The 21,399-nt window shown below is 37.7% G+C and overlaps 2 protein-coding genes across 7 annotated transcripts in view; one reads left to right on the top strand and one right to left on the bottom strand.

Moving 5' to 3' along the window:
* Nucleotides 1-18,369, bottom strand: part of TMEM117 (transmembrane protein 117) — a 71,771-nt gene extending 53,402 nt beyond the window's left edge. The window contains exons 1-3 of one of the 3 annotated variants that reach the window (XM_026667839.2): nt 18,034-18,369; nt 12,611-12,905; nt 9,311-9,443 (exon numbers count right to left, since the gene is read on the bottom strand). In XM_026667839.2, the coding sequence (XP_026523624.2) occupies nt 9,311-9,443; nt 12,611-12,887 (410 nt within the window). In that variant the 5' untranslated portion in view covers nt 12,888-12,905; nt 18,034-18,369. The other 2 variants (XM_087967894.1, XM_026667840.2) reach the window with 2 other exon arrangements.
* The window catches only part of TWF1 (twinfilin actin binding protein 1), a 39,847-nt gene continuing 35,707 nt past the window's right edge, over nt 17,260-21,399 (top strand). For 2 of the 4 annotated variants that reach the window (XM_087967904.1, XM_087967908.1), the window contains exons 1-2: nt 18,553-18,717; nt 18,806-18,983. In XM_087967904.1, the coding sequence (XP_087824030.1) occupies nt 18,866-18,983 (118 nt within the window). In that variant the 5' untranslated portion in view covers nt 18,553-18,717; nt 18,806-18,865. Of the gene's footprint in view, nt 17,377-18,552; nt 18,718-18,805; nt 18,984-21,399 lie in introns of those variants that run through there. The other 2 variants (XM_087967909.1, XM_087967907.1) reach the window with 2 other exon arrangements.

Genomic DNA, 21,399 nt, shown 5'->3' with positions numbered 1-21,399 from the left:
TGGGGGGTCAAAAAGGCTAGAACTGATAAGAAAGGAAGGGAAAAAGGAAAGAGAAGTCATAAAGGTTTAAAACAAGATGTTAAAAAACAGGGTTTTTTTTCAGAGACAAAGGGTAAATTATAATTTAAAAAATGATTCTGCAAAAGTACATAAGATTGTATTGTAGATATTAGTATTTGAAATTGAGTTAGAAAACTGAAATATTATATGAGTTAATAATGCATTAAAGGGAATGTATAAAAATGTTTATTTAACAATAGTTTAATTTTCTACGGAATACTATTTTTACTATCTTATAAACTTAATTCTCTTTTTTTTTTTGTTTTATTATTCTAAAATGTAATACTTAGAATGTACTAAGCAGAATCAGTATGGAAAGTATGTATTATTTTAAGTGTTAAATTTAGGGGAAAGATAAAAAGTTTGTCATACTTCAACCAGTGATTACAGGAGAAATATTGTATTAGAAAGAAAAGATAAATAGATAATTGAAAGAGAACGGACAAAAGATGCGAGTATAATTATCTAAATTGAAATGAAATAAAATAGAATTAAGAGAGTGAATGAAGAGAGAAAATATATAGAAAATATAGAATGTTAAATAAGATATGAAATAGTATATTAAGTGAGCATGAATTTGATTTATGTCTGTACAAAAAGATGTAACCCGGGGTAAGCCGCTTTCCAAAAAGAAGTTTTATGTATTTATGTTTTGTCTTTTGTTTGTCTTATGTTTGAATTAATAAAACGTTAGAAGAATGTTGGAAGAGAACAACGAACTTGTATAAGACAGATGGATATAATGAATATATATAATTTAAGGCAAAAGAAATATAATTGAATAGAAGGAAAGGGAGAAATAAAGAGAAGTTGGGAAAATATATGAAGTTGAACAGATAAGATAAATATATATATTAAACTGTGATTGTATAGAAATGTGATAATTTGGAATTATCCTGTCTTTAAATAAGATGTTTTATTTGTTTTTCAGAAAAGATGTTCTGTGTTATTATATTCTACGTTTTGTTTGTTTGTGTATTGTTTTTAAAAATTAATAAAATTTGTTTAAAAAAAACAAAATTGAGGGGGAAAATGGACAAAAAACAAATGAATTTCATATAAGATATATATATACACAAAGAGTTTCTCTTCAGTGATCAGTGATTCAAGGGAGACTCACTTTAGTATAGAACTGACTGATTAGTTTTTCTTGCATTCTACACTACTTAATAATTGACTCCAGATTCATAATTTGAAGGTATACACATATTTTTTTCAATACATATATTTCTTTCAATTTCTTCCCATCTGCTTCCATATGTATATTATTATTTTGTTGTCATAGAAATATCTTTGAAATCTCAATCACTATCTTTTTCACTGTATCCTTCCTAAATTACTTCTCCAGAATACTAACCATCTTTATTTTTTATCTCAAGGAAATAAAACCACATTTTACTTCAATGTCCACTACAAGTATGCTTTTTGCAATTGGGTTTATCTTCTTAACATTTAATATTAATCTTTTTGTTTTCATTTTCTATGTTTATTTTCAAAATTAACTTTATTTTCAATTAAAGGGGGAATCAAATTACAATTATAGACCAGCATAAGGGTGATGAGGTACAATCAATTAAAAAGCATGTAAGATATACCAGAGTCCAAAATAAAAATTAGGAAAAGCTAAAAGGAGAGTTGTCAAATAATTATTTTTGTGGCCTATTTGGTGTCTACTTCTATCCTACACTTGCTGTAGAAGCTGAACGGAAAAGGGAACAATATGCAACATTCTTGTCTCCTTTCTATTTTGAACAACTGTTTCTCCAGATTCTGTTGTTACAGGAACTTTTCCTTTATTGTATTTACTGTAACATTTCTTCAGAGGAATAATCTGATAATCTGGTACTCCCATTAGCTCTAATATAACACACCTTCTGGCATGATCTATATTACACAAAAAATTCCCACATTGCAGTAATGAATATAGTAAAAATAAAGCACCTTATTCGTCTACTCTTCTCTCCATTATCCTTTTTGTATTATCCATCTGATGTTAGCATTTTAACTACCTCTTCTTTAGTTTTAAATAGTTCAATGGAAATTTGATTTGTACTTCATGCTTTTCTATTTAATATCTACAGGTTCTCCTTTACTTACAATCACAACTGAGCCTGGAATTTGGGTTGTTAAGTCATTGCAGCTGTTAAGTGAGATGCATCTGTGACCACTTTGCTTAACTCTGTAATCCCCTTCAAATGCCCCATGCCAAAAACCTGCTTGGCTTTTGCATCTTTGACAGCAACAGGGCTACTTGGCATAGAGACTCCACCCCATTTAGGCAGCAAACAGCCCTGTTGATATACAAAAGACTGGCTGAAAAAGGTCTGTTCCAAAATGGGTCCCATTAGCCTTCAGGAATCAGAGGGAGTCCTATCAGTAGAGGCAGTGGCTTGTGGCCTTCCTGCTGACTTCCCCATTGACTTTTTTGAAAGTCAATAGGGAAGATTGCTAACGGCAATCACATAATTGCAGGGCTTTGGCATCCCAACCTAAGTGTGAACAAGTTGCCAAAAGGCCAGGTTGCAATCATGGAGGTGCTGCAAATGCTGTAACTTTGGGCACTCGTGATCAGTTCATTTAGTGGCATCATAATTTTGAACCACCACTGAATGAAGTCATTAAGCAATGACTCCTGTGGTATTGCTATTCCCTCTTAGTTTTGGTTTTTCAACTCCTTGTTTCATGTATTTTGGGAAAGTAAATAGGTAGCATAAATGAGAATTTGGATGAATGGATATTTTTAACCAATCCAACACTGAGGATCCATCTAATGCGGGGTGTTAAACTCATGTTGTCATGGCAGTATCACGTCACGTATCGGAATTTTTTTCCCCTTTGCTAAACCAGGCGTGGACTTAGACAGCACATGACACATCTGGCCCACGGACCGGGAGTTTGACAGCCCTGATCTAATGTGTGAATGTCAACATGTAGAATTCACCAGCCACCATAACTATTAAGAAATATTTTGGAAGGTACAAAGACTCTATTAGTTTTTTAAAAGGCTGTTTTCCCCTAACAGAGAGTGAACCTTTAACAACCTTTAATAATGGTATTTGGGAATGCCCTTGGGAGACAGGAAGAGATGCAGCCAAGGGAATGGTCAGATAAATGGCAACTTAGCCTACAGCAGGAATTCAGAAGAGCAAATGGCTCAGAAAGGATACCCCCTAGTTTTTTGAGCTGCAAAGTGGATGGAGGCAGAGAAATGTATTTTTAGGCTTGCAAGATTCTGCTAAACTATCCTTATAATTAAGTAGAGCTAGCTCATATGGCAATGCTTCTAATACTTACCAAATTTTAACAAGTAATTTACTATTTAGTTAGATGATACCACCTTTATCTATCTATCTATATATATATATATAAGACAAGTACCACTCACTCATCACGAAATCTCCAGAACTGTAAAGCCTATAAACTTGAAATTTAGCACGTATATTCCTCTTTCACCACAAGATGGCGGCGTGTGCACAACCTGAGGCTCAGCATCTACCTAGAATTTGCAATCTAATAGTTGTTGTTTTTTTTTTGTTCGTAGCCAGTCTGGGTTTGACTTCCTACAGTCGACATGAACTTTTGGAAATTGGTTTTATTTATCACAACAGTGACATTTTATTTTAATTTTATTTTTTTAATATTTAAATTTTATTGGTTTCTAAAAACAAACATAAACAAACAAAACATAAAAAACATCAAGCTATCTTCCATAGGTGTACATACATTGTGCCGGTTGGTTTACAAATTGTTTTGTGCTTCCATTTCGTAGTCTTCAATTACAGTTACATTACATATAATCTCATATTGTCAATCAAAAATTAAATACCTTAGTATCATTATTAATCAATCATTTGACTATACTTTTATTCATTCATGTTTTACAGGATAACCATAATTTACTTAGTTTATTTTATAACAGTTCATATTATCATCCCAAATCTATCCTAAAATCATTTTGTAGATATAATAAGAAAGAAGTACATCTTTCCACATATGGAACTGCTTCCGAACTCAAGGCGGTGGGGGAGATATTCCCTTATAAGTTCCAATCACCCACCACCACTGAGCCAATGGATTGTAAACCAAATTTCTCCTGCACAGTGTCCCAGCTCCAACTCACTTCTTACACTGACCTCCTCAGTTCAAACGAATCTGTTCCTTCTACTGTAACACCAGTTAAAGGGAAAAGAGGGGAAAACAGAACAAAAGATTTACAGATGGAATTAGGAAAACACAAATAAGGGAAGCTGCAAAAAAGTATCGTCAACGTCATTCCAAAGTCAATAGAGAGGCTGTAAAAAAGTATGCATCTAATAACCCCTACATTAATCAGGCAGCTACAGCTAAATGCAATAAAAAGGTATCACAAATCAGATCAATGCCTTGGAATAAGTATTTGTCTGGTTAACTATGAACCTCAGATTGATTACTCCAGGAAAAGGTTGTTGATCTCGGACCTCGGTTACCGTGTGCCTAGTGCTGTGCCCTGAAGTAGCAGGATGAGACTCCCGGGATGTGCTGCAGTAGCGGTAAAGTCCAGCTCCCTCCCCTTGAGCCCTCTCCCGAGAACCTTACACAGCCTTCTAACCCACCAGCATCCAATGGCAGAGCACTTTCTTTAGGCTGCCCAGAAGTAAAACGGATGCTTCCAAATGACGTCTTTTGGAGCCAGAGAGGTGAAGGAGGGAAATGTTATGCCAACATTCAAAGTGCAGGATCAGGGAATATTATGGTGGGGCCTCAGCAGCAGCCTTCATTTCTCCAGATATACCTTGTTGGTGATGATGACAATGAGAAGGACATCTACTATGGAATCTACCCAGGTGTTAATCCAGAACTGGTTAGCCAACTGCACAAGTTGCTGCGTGAACACAACAAGTATATTCTGGAACTTAAGGCTGCTGTTGATTCTGTTCCTAAGGGCCACACGGACTTCAAAGTGGTGATTAACACCAATAGGAAGCCTTCTGGAGAGCACTGAGGTCGTTTCAATGCCCTCACGACTACAGAAGTGGCTGTTCTCATTGTCAGCCAGGGTTTTGAAAAGAGAGATATTGTTCTCCATAGCAGAGACAGCAGGTTGTTATGAATCAGTGAGACGCACCGTGCCTATGACGCTCTGCAGTACCCTCTGATGTTCTGCCATGAAGAAAATGGTTATTACATCAATATACCTCAGTGAGATGCAAAGACCAGGGGTAGCCAATCTCATTGTACACATGTTGTACTCTGACAATAAAGGTAATAATAATAAGGTCCTCTCAAGAAGATCGTGTCTGCTGTCAACTTTTACAGCTGGAGAATAATGGAGCGTGATGGCAAGGAATGCTACCTACTGCTGTTCTGCAACCTTCTCAGTCAATTTCAGTAGTGAAGCATGGGTATCCAGCTTGTTACTTAATATAAGGATAGGGCTACCAGAAAGAAACCACTTGACTTAAATGCAGACTACTTTCTATCACGAACATTTCCTTTTAATCAGAGGGTTCTAAAGCATGATTTTGTTGCTTTTTAGTTAAATTTCCAGTCCAACAGTTTGGCAACCCTGATTAAGTAATCTTCCCAAGCTGGCTGTGAAATAGTAAAGCACCTGAAAGATAATGTATGTCATTGATATAGCTTCATAAACTGTTTCAGAGTTTACATTAATATTTATTTACTTTTGGATGGATTTTTAATTTAAGAAAAGATTTTAAAGGTGTTCCTTTTTTCATGTAGCATAGATAAATGGACAGATGATGATTATCATACTTCAGTCCATCTGCAACAGGCAGTGGCAATATGTACTTCTCCAGGGATATAGATTTGCTGGATTACAACTGTCATGATTACTTGATTACTGATGAATCTGATGGTAATTGAGTTCACTAACATCTGGATGATCACACCTTATTTCCTAATTTGTCATTTTTACTTCCTCATAATTCTCAGGCAGATGCTTAATGCCATATGTTGGTATTTAAGAAATGCTCCTACTTTCTCATCCAGAACACTATGCCCATAGATTCTCTCTGCCTATGACATTCTCAAAAACTCTGAACTTGGCTATTCTCCCAAGGATAGGGAGTTGAAGCCCTATCAGTTGTTGATTATTTTTGTTTCATTGTATGTTTTGTAATTGTGCATGATTCTTTTCTTTTTTGTTATTTGTCATTATTGATTTTAGTTATAAGTCACAGAATTGTCTATGGTTAGGCAGCATCTATATTCAAATAAATAATCCTCATCTGTTTTGCCATCTTTCAAGTAAGGAAGATTCTCCCAGTTCATTAAAGGACATTTGGACAGCTGTAGTAGCTACTAAGATCCTATAGATGGCTCTAGATGCTAGCAGCAAACTGCAGTGTTTAAAACCTATATGGGGCTTCTTGGCTACTTGCATGATCTCATTCCCTATATCTTGGTGAAGGTGGAAAGTCCTGGACTTTCCAGACATATAGGTGATCTCATTTACTAACAACACCACTAGTCTTAAGGATTGGTTGGGAGGTTGTACCAATGTGGTAGAGAAGTTTCACCCATGTAGGATTTATTCTCCAATCCAAATGCTGTATCTATGCTATGTTTCCTTGCTTGTAAAAGGGGTATAAAAAGAATAAACGCCACGTATGTGGTCAGACATCTTGGCACCCTGCACAATGCCTGGTCTTTGACATCCATCAGACAGCATATGGTCATTCCTTTCACATGTTTAGTAAACAAATACATTTTATTTATTTAAACTTCCATGCCACCCAACTTCATATTGGCTCTATGAAATTCATACCATAAAAAACAAAATTACAAATATACAAAAAAGTAGAAAACATAAAATGTAAACAAAATGGTGGCACTGATAAGAATAATTTCTCCTCTCCAGTTTGCGACTTGGAAAATGAAGAAGAGGATGCCAGACAGAATGGTATCCCTACTTACTTTTGACTCTGGTGCCATTCAGAGCATGATTTCCATTAGATTATTTCTGATTAAGATGATTTTTAAAAATTGCCCATTCCTGTTCTATGCAAATAAGGATAATGATATTTCATCTTTAAAATGTCTCTTTACTATGTCTAGTATATTAAGTTTTTTTCTGGCCTACAAAATGTGATAAAAGCAGAAGACAGAAGCAAATTCCATCTCAATAAAAATAGCTGAAAGAATCAAGTACCTGATTTCATCCCTTCAAACTACTTATATTAAGGGTTTGCCATGGTGACTATCAAAACTTGAAGAAGAGTGCAAATTCTGGAGAATACTTTTAAAGAAAGTTAAGTAGCAATTTTACTGAGCAGTAATGACATTCTAAATGAACATCGAAAATGCAGTTTCAACTAACTTTAAAGAACTTTTGATTGGAAACTAGAACAGACTTTCCAATTTGAAAATCCTGTAGATGTGTTCAATATTGTCAGGGAATTGGGCAGCTGGTATCCAAATGGAGTCAGCTGACACAAACCAGTTTATTATATAAATAAATACATTTACAGTAAATACGATAGGCAAACAGGAATATCATCAGGTAAATCAACATAGCAGGAACATCACTAGGAAAATCACAGAGCACATAGAGGCACGCAGAAGAAAAAAGGCAGGAAACAAGAAAAAAAAATCTTTACTCAACCCCCCTATTATTCTTTATGAACTTGCATGTACCTTTTGCAAACATTAACTTGTACCCTTCATTATCTAAGCAAGACACACTCAAATTGTGATCTAAATCTGGTACACATAAATCTGGTACACATTTGCCAGGCTTACATATTCCAGGGCAATTAGTCCTAGATTAGAAAAAAAGTTTTGGTTATTTACAATAGGCTCACTTGCCCCACTGTCCAGCAGCCAAACGTTTTTAGTGACTTTGTTGTTTGCCTTCACCACAGAAGTCTATGTGTCTTCTTTCTTCCATTGTGGCACTTTCTCTTTCTTTCTTGAATCTTTTAATATTCTTGATGGGAAATTTCTCTGGATATGCAGACTGAATACACATGCAAAGCAGCATTTTAATACACATACTTTATCCACCATCTTGTTATTTCACTGGAAAACAGTTCCTTTCTGACTGAGGTGTAAATCACTTTTGTTTCCCCTGGATGCAATGTACTTTTCCAATTGTTTCTATTCTTCTTCGAAAAGTCTCCCAGTCACACAACTCATTGTTGAATCACACTCGTACATGGACTCCAGGCTTGTTATTAACACATCCCACGTATCAAGGGAGCTTAATACAACATACACTTTGTGCATTCTGAAAACATGATTCCTCGCTCTTCTAACTCAAGGAAGGTTTTCCTCATAAACTGAAAGTGATCTGACACACTATCTCCAGACTGTAACCTTGCTCTATAAAGTTTTCTGGTGAAAGTAACTTTGCTGCTTCCAGTCTCCCTTATATAAATTCTGCATAAGGCCAGCCAGCATTCTCTAGCAGATGTAAGCCCACGCATATGTATTATTTTCTAACCACAATCTTCCAAGTATCTTCCAAGCAGAAAATTATGCTGGAATTTTTATTCTGTCTTTGCCCCTCCTTATTGAGATCTGAAGGAGGATTGCTTACAACTCACCACAAATCCTCCCTTCACAGAAAAATCTTCATCTTTAGGCTCCATGAGAGATAATTTGTCTCATTAAGACGAGCCACAGGAAATCCTTTTCCGATTCCTGTAATGGATAGCATCATGCTGTCTTTACAGGCCAACAGTCCTCAAACTCCTTCAGGCTCACGAAGAAACATTTTCCTCAGAAAAATACTATTGGCTCTTCAGGGCATTTTTGGGCCCATAACCTGTCATGGAATTGTGTAGCTGGTGTCCAAATGAGTCAGAAACACTGACACGAACCAGTGGTTTTATATAAATAAATATATTTACAGAAAATAAGATGGGCAAACAGGAGCATCGTCAGGTAAATCAATACAATAGAAACATCAGGAGTTAAATCACAGAGAGCACACATGGCATACAGAGGAAAAAAGGCAGGAAACATGGAAACTCCCCCCTTTACTCTCATGGCAAGCAATTACAGCTCAGATTCCCTCATGCAATACCCAACTCTTTTTAACCAATTAGCTATAACTCTGTCCAATCCTTCACTGCTCCAGCTATTAAATCATCAGTAGCAGTTGGAATTTTTCTCCTATAGTTATTTAGTATTTTATACTTTGAAAAATGTGAATGAACTAGTTTCCTGTTATAAAACTTGCATATTTATAAAATTTTAAACAATGAGTTATAATTAACAAAAGAAATATCAGAAAGCTACAGCTTACCTCATATTACCTGCCATAAGAAGACATAGATTGTAAATATGAGAAAAGATGAAGAGAAAAAGTATGGTGCTGAAAAACATTGTCATCCAAGAACCATGATCCTCTCGAAACATTTTCAACCGAAGTAGCTGACCTGCAAAGATATTAAAAATTTATTCAGATTTCTCAAAGAACTTCCTACTATTCTAGAAAAGACAGAATAGTACAGAATTTGTAAACATGCCAAGACTCAGCTTTAGCTCCATGAATAATTCCTACTTACACTGAAGCAGAGAGTAAACGTCTCTGCCCCTTGTAATGTGGCTTGGAAAGTATAAGTCAAATCCATGTTTCATCAATGCAACATTTCCTAGACCAAACTCAATTTCATTGAGTGCTGCATCAGGGCTGTAGTTGACCTTCCAGGGGTACGGTGACTGGGTGGGTGTGCCCAATTGGGTGGCCATGGCCGTCTTGACTCCACTCACTGGGCGTGGCCAACTGGGTGGGTATGGCCAGCTTGACGCCACTCCCCAAATTGCTGGCATGTTTCCTCTTCGCACTGGATAGACCAGGCTGAAGCCACATTGGCCCAATGTTTCCTCTTCACACTGGGTAGACTGGACTGAAGCCACACTGGCCCGATGTTTTCTCTTCGCATTGGATAGATCGGACCAAAGCCATGTGCACCGGCCCCTTACATTTTCCAGGATGGCCCCATGAGCCAGATCTGACCACATCCTGGGTTTGATCCAGCCTATGGGCCTTGTGCTTGACACCCCTGCCCTAGACAATAGACATTTTACAAAAAAATGTGTAAAGCATCCAGAAAGTATCCATGATATCAATCACTCCGAGACATTTTCTCTCCAATTGATTTATTTAGAAACAGACCTGGTATGTCTAAAGCAATTTCCCAAAGTGAAATTTTTTCGCGTGTTACATAGAATCCACCTTTTCTCCTCCCACTTCTACACTTCATAAATCACGAGAACCAATTAACTGCAACTGGAATTCCTTAATACAACATACAGAATAACCTTGAACTTTTCAACTCCTGCAACTTAAAAAAATGTGGCAGCTGAATTTCAAAGCTGACAAGATGTTGTTTTTAAATGGCTCCCACTGAGCAAGACTTTCTTCAGAAGTCCTCTTCCTCTAGAGCAGTAGTGTCAACCTGGCAGCCCATGGGCTGGATGTGTCACATGCAGGCCACATCCACCCCACCTCCACGAAGGGGAAAAATGTCGCAAAATGTCAGGTTAATGACAACGTGACACAGCTGGGCACCCATGCTCTAGAGAGCCTGTTTTTCCACATACAGTACTTTTTGATGGCCCTGTTGACATATTATACTAGAAAACCATTCTGACAAAAGTAGTATTATTGTCAGAAGCAGATATCTGAACAGTACTGCTTCCATTCCAGGTGCTGAAACACCCAACAGTTTAATCTTATTTGGCTTATATTACAATTTAAGGTGAAGGTTATATTAGACTATACATGGAAAGCTGCTTCTCCAACATTTATTATTTCTTCACATGTAACGCTTATGATGTATTTGGTCTAGAACAGGGGTGTTAAACTCATGGTGTCATGACGGCATCACATGAAGTATCAGGACTTTTTTCCCCTTCGTTAAACCGGGCGTGGGCATGGCCAGCACATGACGCATCTGGCCTGCAAGCTTGACAGCCCTGGTCTAGAATAACCTGTGAGAAAAATATATTAATATTAGTTGCCCTTAAACTATTTATAAGACAATGTCCAGGAAAATTTGGCTAATGAGAGGACATAACACATTCTGTTAGAGAGAAGTTCCCTGACGATTGGCTCCAGTAGGAGTCCAAAAGCTCGGAAGACTAAATCTCTGATCGTCCCAAAGGTGCTTTTTCAAGAAGCAACTCGTTTGCTTGTTTCTGGCCTGGGTGGGCTCCAGGAGGACGGGCCATGCCAGATGGGATATTGTGATGTCTCAGATTCCTCCTCCTATGTCAGTTCAGGAGAGGATCAGCCCATTCTTAGCATGTCAAGAATTAAGTTGATTGATGGCTTGGAACAGCTGTCTGGAAAAGATTTGGAGAAGGCTTCAGCTGGAAAAGCTTGCAGTGGCAGATGGCCAGCGAAGAGGTGGAAGACCTGCCTTCTGCACCTGATCTGAAAACACATACAGCAGAGAAAAGGCAGGAGCAGCAGAGGTCAGCCAGACTACTCGAGAAGAGAAAGCCCTGCCTGTGTTGATGGCTGCACTGGAAAGCTGACTATTTATCATAGCAGACAGATGGAGGCATTGCTGGGAACAAAGTGTGTGTTTTCTAGATGTGTGTCTTTTGTCATCATATTTCCTGCTTGTTTCTGGATTGACACCATGATTGGAATTGATTTGTGCCTTGGAGCCTGGACTTTTTCTGCGTCATGAGCTCTCTTGTGTGCGAATTTACATTTGTTTGGTGAAGTTACTTTGTTTCAGCAACTTTCATTGGCCCATTGCTCTGTGGACTAATTTTGGCTGCTCATGGTTGGACTTAATTGGGACAGGTCTGCGTTTTGGTGAAGGGAATTTCTGGGGAATATTACTAAACTCAGTAAACCACAGTTATGTGTGTGTGTGTGTGAGTGAATGGGATAGCACATCATCTCAATATGGCCATGTTGCTGAGGCCAACTCACTGCGAAACAACTCACCATAGGACAACTCACCATGGCCAACTCTCAGCGGAACAATCTATGTGGGATAATTCAAAAAAATAACTGTTATCCGCCATTGTTTCTTCTACACTACTTCCATTTTTGTCAATGGAAATAATGTTGAAGAAACAGAGATGGGTAATATTTATTGCACTGAGTTATACTGCATGGAACTGTCCCACAGCGAGTTGTCTCATGGTGAGCTAGCCACAGCGTATTGAACCATGGCAAGTTGGCTGAGGCGGCATGGCAGCAGTGAGATGACTGCATCAGGTTGGCCATGATAAGATGACCAGGGTGGATTGGTCATGGCAAGATGGCTGCAGAAAGTTGGCCGTGGTAAGTTTTCCCATTCTGAGGGAATAAGCTATACATTTGGGAATCAGATGATCCCCAATCACAAGATAGAAATTTTAGATGGTAGATAACAAGACAAAAAAAATTCTTTAGTACACTGTGAATGTAGATTAAAAAACTGGATATTAATAATTAGATATTATTTACATAATCAAAGCAGATAAATACTGTACATTACACTGAGACTTGGCAAGGCCTCTGCTGCATTTTTATTTAAATATAAGGGTGTTAAACAACATCATCACCAAAATGCTTTTAACACAATTTGGGACTTACCAAATAGACGCTGGTGGAAGACAAACTTGCCAGCTATGAGTCCTGTGAGAATGGCAAGTAGCCACAAAGTCACTTTTAAAAAGTTCCAACCATCTCCATCAGGATGTTTATTTGCAATGAAGGAAAAGCAGTTTCCAACAACAATGACATTTGCTTCTGTTTGGCTGTGAGATACTGGATCCTCAGCAAATATTAAAAAATTAAAGAAGATCACTAGGTAGGCCACAATTAAGCGAGACCATGGATGCTGGAAGTAGTAGCGGAAGTCTTTTTCCATTCTTAAATGCTTCAATCCCTGCACACAAAAACAAAGTTGGGAATATTCTATTATATTCTTAAAACTTAGGAAGCTACATTTTCCTTCTCTTTCCTCCAAACCTTTTTCCTTTAGCAAGCCTCCCAGGAGCAACTATTTGTTTCAACCAGATTTCTCCCCAAAAGGTGATTTATTAAATACATTGTTGACAAATCAAAGAAAGTAGGATTGAATGAAACCACTTTACAAATGTACCTTTTTATGTATTAGGCAACAAAAATTGGAAACTCTGAAGAAAAAAATATTTCACAAAGACATACCTAATCTATATACTTGCCTATCAAAAAAACCTGCCAGTTTCTGAATTAATAGAATATAAGCCCATAAAAATACAATATAAAAGAAATACATGTAGGCAGTATTCATTCATAATACCATTGTATCGTTTTTATTTGTCTTCTGTATTAACTGTGTCCAAATAATAGATATGGATAAAACCCCATTGGAATTAGTGGCCTGTAAAATATTGTAATTAGTTTGTTCAATTGAATAAAAAGTGTTTCTGTTACATTTGAGCTAACGTTCAGGTAAATGTAATAATATAATAAAATTGAGTACAATTGTTAGTGGTTTTGTGGAACTTCTGCTGTATAAAAATGCAAGTGACTTGTACTTTTTGTTGGAAGTATCATTGATACACACTGAGTTTATTTGTTGCATAAAACTGAACTGGCTTATATGTCGGATACAAGTTGGAATCTTGAAGCAAGATTTTTTTTTTCACTTTTAAATTGTGCATATATTTTTGTATGTTTTCTGGTTTGAAAGGAAAAAAGAAAACAAATGCTTCTTAAAACAATGTTTGCCATCTGACAGTTAAAAGGTATTCCTCTTTAAAATTATACATTAGTATAATAGTATAATAGTATAGTATAATAGTGTTAGTATAATAGTGTTAGTATAATAGTATTAGTATAATAGTGGAATGGAAGATTGTTGTTGCCATTTACTATCAAACACCAATTAATATTTCAGAACACTTAATTGCCCTGGTTAATTGCCTACAATCGTGTATATGGATGGCTTCAAAACAGTGTTGAGTCCTGGCAACCACTATACTACACTAAGCTGGCATGCATTTTTATTTGTATATACTGCACTAAAAGTGATTTCCATTCATTCTTGCAATCTTGCCTAAAAGCCAAAAATCCTTACTATGAAACAAGAATGGGCATTGGTAGAAGTTACCGTGAACGCCCTTTCTATCTATGCTGGATGGGTTGACTCCTTCCTATGACATCATTTAGCTGAGTCTGTACTAAGATATAAAAGCCAGCCCCCGGGAGAGACCCCAGCTTTGGCGAAGATACTTGACAGACTGAAAGGTGTCTCTGAAAGCACAAAATGAATACAGAAATATGTCTTATCCTCTCTGGACGAATCAAGGGAGGGGCTGGGCTCTCTCGCAGCATAGATAGAAAGGGCATTCACGGTAACTTCTACCAACACCCATTCTCCTCCATGCTGCATCGAGAGCCCAGGATGGGATATACCAAAGCTTGCATGTCCATGGGCGGGTCCTTGTCCAGCTCATCACACCAACTGTGAAGGCTGGCAGCAGTGATGCAGTGGACCCCAAGGAGCTGTGCCCAGTGCAGGGCTGCTCGAAGAAAAGAGCAGCTGCAGCAGCATGAGCGACCCCAGAGTAAGGCTGCAAGGTGATGGCCCCTCCCTTAGGGGATAAAAGCCAGCCCTCAGAGGTGGGATTCTTTGCAGGAAGCAAAGAAATTCTTGCACTTCAAATCTTGTGGAAGTTCAGACTATGCTGGTTTGTGTTTGGAGACTTTTGGTTTTGATTATTTCCTTGCAATTTAATCTAGTGTTCTTGGCAGCCTTGCACAACCTTGGCAAGGCTTGTTCTTATCTGGGACAATTAGTTTTTAATAGCGTTTTACTGTGAATGAACGGAATCCACAGAGAAGCATTAAAAAGGTTTTGCTTTTATCTCTGTTTGGTGTTTGTTTGCTTTGAGTGAGGCTTGGGTCAGAACACGCAGGCCAGTTCTTTGCTGTTTCCATGGTGGGCCTGCAGGCCAGATCTAAGTACCCTGTGGGTCGGATCTGGCCCACGAGCCTTCAGTTTGACACCCCTGCTCTATAATGAAAGACAAGTTCCATCAAATTTGATTGCTATTAATTATGTTAATGGTCAGTTAATAGATATTCTTATTTGTACAATTATCATTTAGGATAGAAATATATTGAATATAGATGCTTAAAATGTTTATCATACTTATCTCTATCTGTACTTATTGTAACATTCTAAGAATTCTATTTATTAATCAGACATCATTATGCAGTCTACTTTTTACTTTTGGATTAGTTTTATTTGTAACTATTTTTCCTTAGTGTTTCTTTTCAATTTTGCACAACAATAATAATTACATAAAAATGAGATGGAAGAGTAATATGAAAGTTTTCAACTATAAACGTTTGCTGATACCTTAAGTCTACTTTAACTTAGATGTACAGCACAGGGCACATTTCAATCCTGAGTATCCTGAGATTTAGAAAAAAGCAAATTGTTTTTCTGTCTAAAGCATGTACTCCATAATGTACTATCATTTTGTATTTATAAAAATAATAAAATGATGATTCTCAGTGCCTTTTCCAGAAAAAGTATCAATAAATGTACCAATCCTTCTTTTAAGGAAAATACCATTTTTTTCTGACAATTCAAACAGCTAATTATGTCAGAGTAGCAGTATCTGTAAGGATAAGATTTAAATGTCTGAATATTTTTGGCAAATATTTATTTAGTGATAAGTGCCACTTGGAAATATAGCTCTTTATAAATCTTTGCAGCCAAAATTTGCCATTGTGGGAACATATTTGAAAAGTATGGACAAGTTCATGGACAATTTATCACTTTGAAGAAATGACTTTAAAATGGAACCATAAGGTTTCTAAAATAGATCTACAGCAGTCTGTTACATTATGAGATTATTATATCCACAGAAATAGAAAGATTTGACACCACTTCGCTATAGAGAAATGGTGGGTAAAGTTGGCAAATTGTTTGAAATCAATCAGTTGACTTCTTTGATTAGAGAAAAGACATTATCTCTACATTTACTGGTGACTGGAAATGTCTAATGGACTTTTTGTGTAAAAATGAAAACAACGAACTCGTGATTTATATATTTTTGATTGCTAGATATAATATGTTACAGAAGGAAGAGTAATATAACTTTAGAGAGGTTAAAATATATTTGTACCTATGTCTGCAGTGAAGAATATTGGAAGCAACATTTTTATATTTTTTTCTCTTTCATTTCTATTTTTCTTCTATTTCTTTTTCCATGCACCTTTTGCTTTCATTTTAATCTCTTTTCTTTATATTTGCATGTGTTGTTTTTTAATCTTGTTATATACACACACACCCACACACACATATACACACACATAAAAAGATCCACCACAGCTTTCTAGAAGCTGGTTCTGTTTCTCAAAAACTATGCGAAAACAGGAATTCTGGGAACACAACCTAGTGTAAATTACACACTGCACAAGAAGTGGAGCACATTAAGCAATTTATTTAAAAAATTCAAAAGCCACACAGCACTTTCATATACAAAAAAAGATTGCCAAACAAAGTGATTCAATGTTTTGAACAATAAAATGTTTTGGGCATCAGTAAGGGAATTTTCACAAGACCCCCTTGTATGCCTGGCCTGAGAGCCACAACTCATCTGAAGGGTTGTATTCAAAAAAGTTTTATAATTATTATGGATAACTTTTATATTAGTGTAACAGAACACAGTGTTTCTATTAATGTTAGAAAGAGCTAAAACATTAGAAGAGGAAAAAATTTCAAATATCAATACTAAATGGCAGGAAAGCCCTACTATGACACTTTTACTCCTATTACTAACATGAATCTTTTCACCTATCTCAATTAAGTACTGTAATTCCTCAAAATGATAAGCCCCAATATAATGAGGCAGAATATGAACAATATAGGACTTTTAAATAATGTCTTTATGCCCTTTACTATGTGGAACTTTAAAAAATGTAAAGTAGAATAATATTATATCTTTTGTAGATGAGTAACATAACTTCTAATATCAAATTTAAACAGAGATATCCAAGGCAGCTTCTTAAGCATTATAAATATAACTTTGGTTCATATTGCAACTCTAATCCTATACAGAACCTCCACACAAAACTGTTGGAAGTCATTATACACATGCAAACAATTCTACAAAAGTATTTTAAAATAAAATAGAAAAATTGTTCTCTGAAAATCCAAACCTTCTATTACCCCCCCCCCCCCCAAAAAAGGGGGGGTTAAATGTGAAAGATAAGGTAAAAAGAATTTACCACACCTTTGTCTGGTGGCCTAGTGTTAATTCTGGGTAATGCAGCATTAAGAATAAGGTGCCACCAAAAACAAAGGTGACAAGTGCCATTCCTTCACATAAACAGCTGAGATGATAATGGAGTGGAAGGTGAAGATGGACCTTAAGGTTTCGATCTTAGGCTCTTAATTTGAATGGCTTTTTAAAAAATAGGATCCAAAAGGAAAAAATTAAATATTTTCCCACGCATTTATTTCTAGTTCCATCTCGAGGAATTCACAATTTCCATATATAACGAAGTAGGTTAGTAATAAAAACGTGCCAAAAACAACGTGCCTTCGAAAACGATACAAAGAAGAATAAGAGTCTGCCTATCCTCGCTAGAACACGTGTCACACCCCGCATTTTTCCTGTGTCCGGGGCACGCACGGGCTAGTCACACTTAGAGATCATTTTTTTCGGAAACTAAGGAAATAAAACCTCGTCAACTAACTCCCCTCTTATATATTCCCGGAATTAATTCCACTAGGCAGCAGCTTTGAACCCTACAATTCAGGCGCGAGCATGTGCAGAGCACCTTTCACTCAGCACCGACTGTTTACGCTTGTCCCCCAAATTTCTTACCCGGTTTAAAGGAAGCAACTCCCCGGCACTCTGAACTGATATTAGCGCTGCCTTTTAAATGCTAAATTAAAAAAAAAAAAGGCTAAGTCACGGCGGGAAATCGATCAAGGCCAAACAGGCCAAAAAATGCCTGACGGGCTGCTGCTAGAAGCGGAAGCAGAGGGGGCGGCGTTTTTTACTCACCCCTCCCGAGCCGCCAAACGCGTTTTGTTTTCGGACTGAAACGGATCTTCCTTGCCGTTTGTACTCGTCAAGACTTTACCGCGACACAGAAAGCTGCTCTCACCATTTCTGAATGTAACATTAAGCCCTGAGTAGCCCACGCTCTTTTCTAAGCCCCAGAGTGGCGTGAGTGACCTTAGCGGCTGTCCCCTGCTTGTATCTCCCGGGTCCCGCCGCACTTTTTCCTCGACGAGGGGAAAGACAAGAAGGAGCTGCGCTAAGGCCGATTTACGGCTGTCACCAATAGCTCCCAAAGGCAAATGCTGCTGCTTTCTTCCCTTCCAGGCCTCAATGCCTTAATGCAAGTAACTAATTGTGGGGAGGAGGAAGGAGCTACGATGTTGATGTCCAAGGGTGGAGAAAAATATAGTCACTGATCTCGGATCCATAGTCAAAGAACTGGTCTAAGCGTGGAAACACAGTTACAGATTTTCCAAGATCGCTTTTCTCCTGCAAGTCGAATTGTTTATTTTGATCTTTTGGAAACACAGTTACAGATTTTCCAAGATCGCTTTTCTCCTGCAAGCCGAATTGTTTATTTTGATCTTTCTGCACCTACCGACCTTGAAACCCACGCATCATTCCCACATTGAATTTTAGGCAAGGAATAATAATCGTCCTTCAATAACAGGAGAGCCCCAGGAGGTAAGACAATGTAATATCCGGGCCAATATCATTGGGTACTTCTTAAGTAAGCGAGATTGTGAATTGTAGACTTTTCTCCTCCAAAAAGGATTGTTGTCCCCAATTCGGGTCTGAGCCTGGTGCTAAAGCCAAATGATTCACGCCAGACATGAGGTGCAGGTTTTCTGATTGCCTTTTATTGGAGTACTCCAAGGAAAAGGGCTCCTGGTCAAAATGCCAAGAACAAAGGATTGAGCAAGTTTTATACATTTTCACCAAAGGAGAAGGTAGGACAAAGCGAAATAATAAGAAATATCATCTAATAAACATTTTAGTAATAATTCTAAAATTTGTTGTATTGGTCTCTAGCTTTCCCTATTCCCAAGTCTTGGCTAATGAATGCCCTAGGACCGCGATGGCGAATCTATGGCACGTGTGTCAGAGGTGGCACACAGAACCATGGCGAATCTATGGCATGCGCCTGTCACCAGCTGCTCTTCTGGTTCCTGCCGCCAGATGGTCTTCGTGGGTGTTGAAGCACCCCCGAAAACTCGCCAAAAAACAGGCTGTTTTTCAGGCTGTTTTCGGGTATTTTTCAGACCATTTTTCAGGCCCCCAAACAGGCATGTGCACCGACCAGCTAGTCTTTGGTTTTTCCGGCGCTCCAGCACGCGCACATGCAAGGGCATGCATGTGGGTTCTGTTTTGGGCACTCGGTGCTGACAAGGTTCACCATCACTGCCCTAGGAGTTATCTAATACACATTTGATTGATTCCTAACTTTTTAGCTGAGGTCTTCAAGTTGCCTAACTCTTGTTACTTTTATCAGCTTTCTAATTAGCCAGGATTGTGACAAGATTTTCACATGCATATTTCCTGTGGATAAGAATTCTTTGTTCTTGCCAGATACACTCCACAATTACAGGCTTCCTTGGTTTATTTTGAAGTGTGTGTATGACCTTGTTTTATTTTAGCAGACAGCTAAAATGAGTTTCCCCACCCATCCTGGCTTAGGCACCAAACAACTTTGCCACAAGATTTGCTATTGAGCAGTTCCATTCTGTGTTTATGGCATGTTTCCTAGCCTGGGCTGTCCACATTTCAAGGGTCCCAGTCATTACAGGGAAGGGTACCTGGCTTTCTGTTATGGATCTGCTGCCTTCCCATCTCCCTGGTCAATCAGGACACTGCAGCAGGAAGAGGTTGGTCTTGTCTTCAGAATAATTTGTAGATTTAGTACCTTTGGGTACTAAAATCAAAATAAAGTTCAAAGAAAAAAATGACAAGATTCTAGGATAGAAATATAACAGCGTGGAGACAGGTTTGCTATGGTGGGCTAAATAGATAGAGGGATAGATGGACGGATGGATAGAAGGGGGTGGATAGATGGAGGGATGGATTCAGGGAAGGATGCAGGGATGGAGGGATAAATGGATAGATGGATGCAGGGATGCAGGGATGAAGGAATAGATAGAGGAATAGATAGACATTATTTATTTATTTACTTGTCAAGCGATTATAAGATAACAGGTGTAAGTATAAACATAGTTATGAATACATGAAATGGATACATATAAGAAAAATAAAAAGAAACAATAGGACAGGGACAGTAGGCACGTTGGAGTGCTTATGCATGCCCCTACAGACCTCTTAGGAAAGGGGTGAGGTCAATAGTAGACAGTCTAAGGTTAAAGTTTTTGGGGTTTGGGGAAGAAACCACAGAGTCAGAGGGTATTCCAGACATTGACCACTCTGTTGCTGAAGTCGTATTTCTTGCAATCAAGTTTGGTGCGGTTTACCTTGAGTTTGTATCTATTGTGTGCCCTTGTATTGTTATGGTTGAAACTGAAGTATTCATTGACAGGTAGGGCATTGCAATATATAATTTTATATACTATACTTAGATTGGACCAAGGCGACATAGTTCTAGGTTTTCTAGGTCTAGAATTTCAAGTCTGGTGGCATAAGGCATTCTGCAACAAGGAGAGGAATGGAGAACTCTTCTTGTGAAATATTTCTGGACTTTCTCAACTGTGTTAATATCAGATACGTAATGCGGGTTCCAGACTGATGAGCTGTATTCGAGTATTGGTCTAGCAAATGTTTTGTATGCTCTAGTTAGTAGTGTGATGTTACCAGAGAAAAAGCTACGTAAGATTAGGTTAACAACTCTTAATGCCTTTTTGGCTATGTATTTATAGTGGGCTCTAGCACTTAGATCATTAGAGATGAGTACTCCAAGATCCTTGACAGAGTTTGGATCATCAACAAGGTCTTGACTATTCAGCTTGTATTTTATTTTCTGATTTTTTTTGCCAATATGTAAGACAGAGCATTTATTTGTTGAGATTTGAAGTTGCCATTTGTTTGACCATTCTGATACATAGTCGAGGTCTTTTTGAAGGGTAGCAGTATTGTCTGTGGTGTTGAATAGCTTTACATAATCAGTGAAGAGAACGCAGTTGCTCTTAATATGATCACAGAGGTCATTTATGTAGAGTATGAAGAGAGTTGGTCCTAGAACACTACCTTGGGGGACACCACTGTTGACAGGTACAGAATTTGATAGGACGCTCCCAGTTTTGACTATTTGTTGTTGTTTGACAGGAATGCTTCTATTCAGTTATGCAGGTGTCCAGAGATACTGTAAGATTTTAGTTTTAGGAGTAGTTTGTAGTGTACCACTGAATCAAAGGCTTTACA

Source organism: Notechis scutatus, chromosome 6 (genome assembly GCF_049901735.1).
Source record: "Notechis scutatus isolate UNSWTSFEM ecotype Mainland chromosome 6, rNotScu1.2, whole genome shotgun sequence".
NCBI lineage: Eukaryota > Metazoa > Chordata > Lepidosauria > Squamata > Elapidae > Notechis > Notechis scutatus.
Note: the sequence above shows the minus strand (reverse complement) of the source record. Positions and strands in the feature narration are given on the sequence as shown.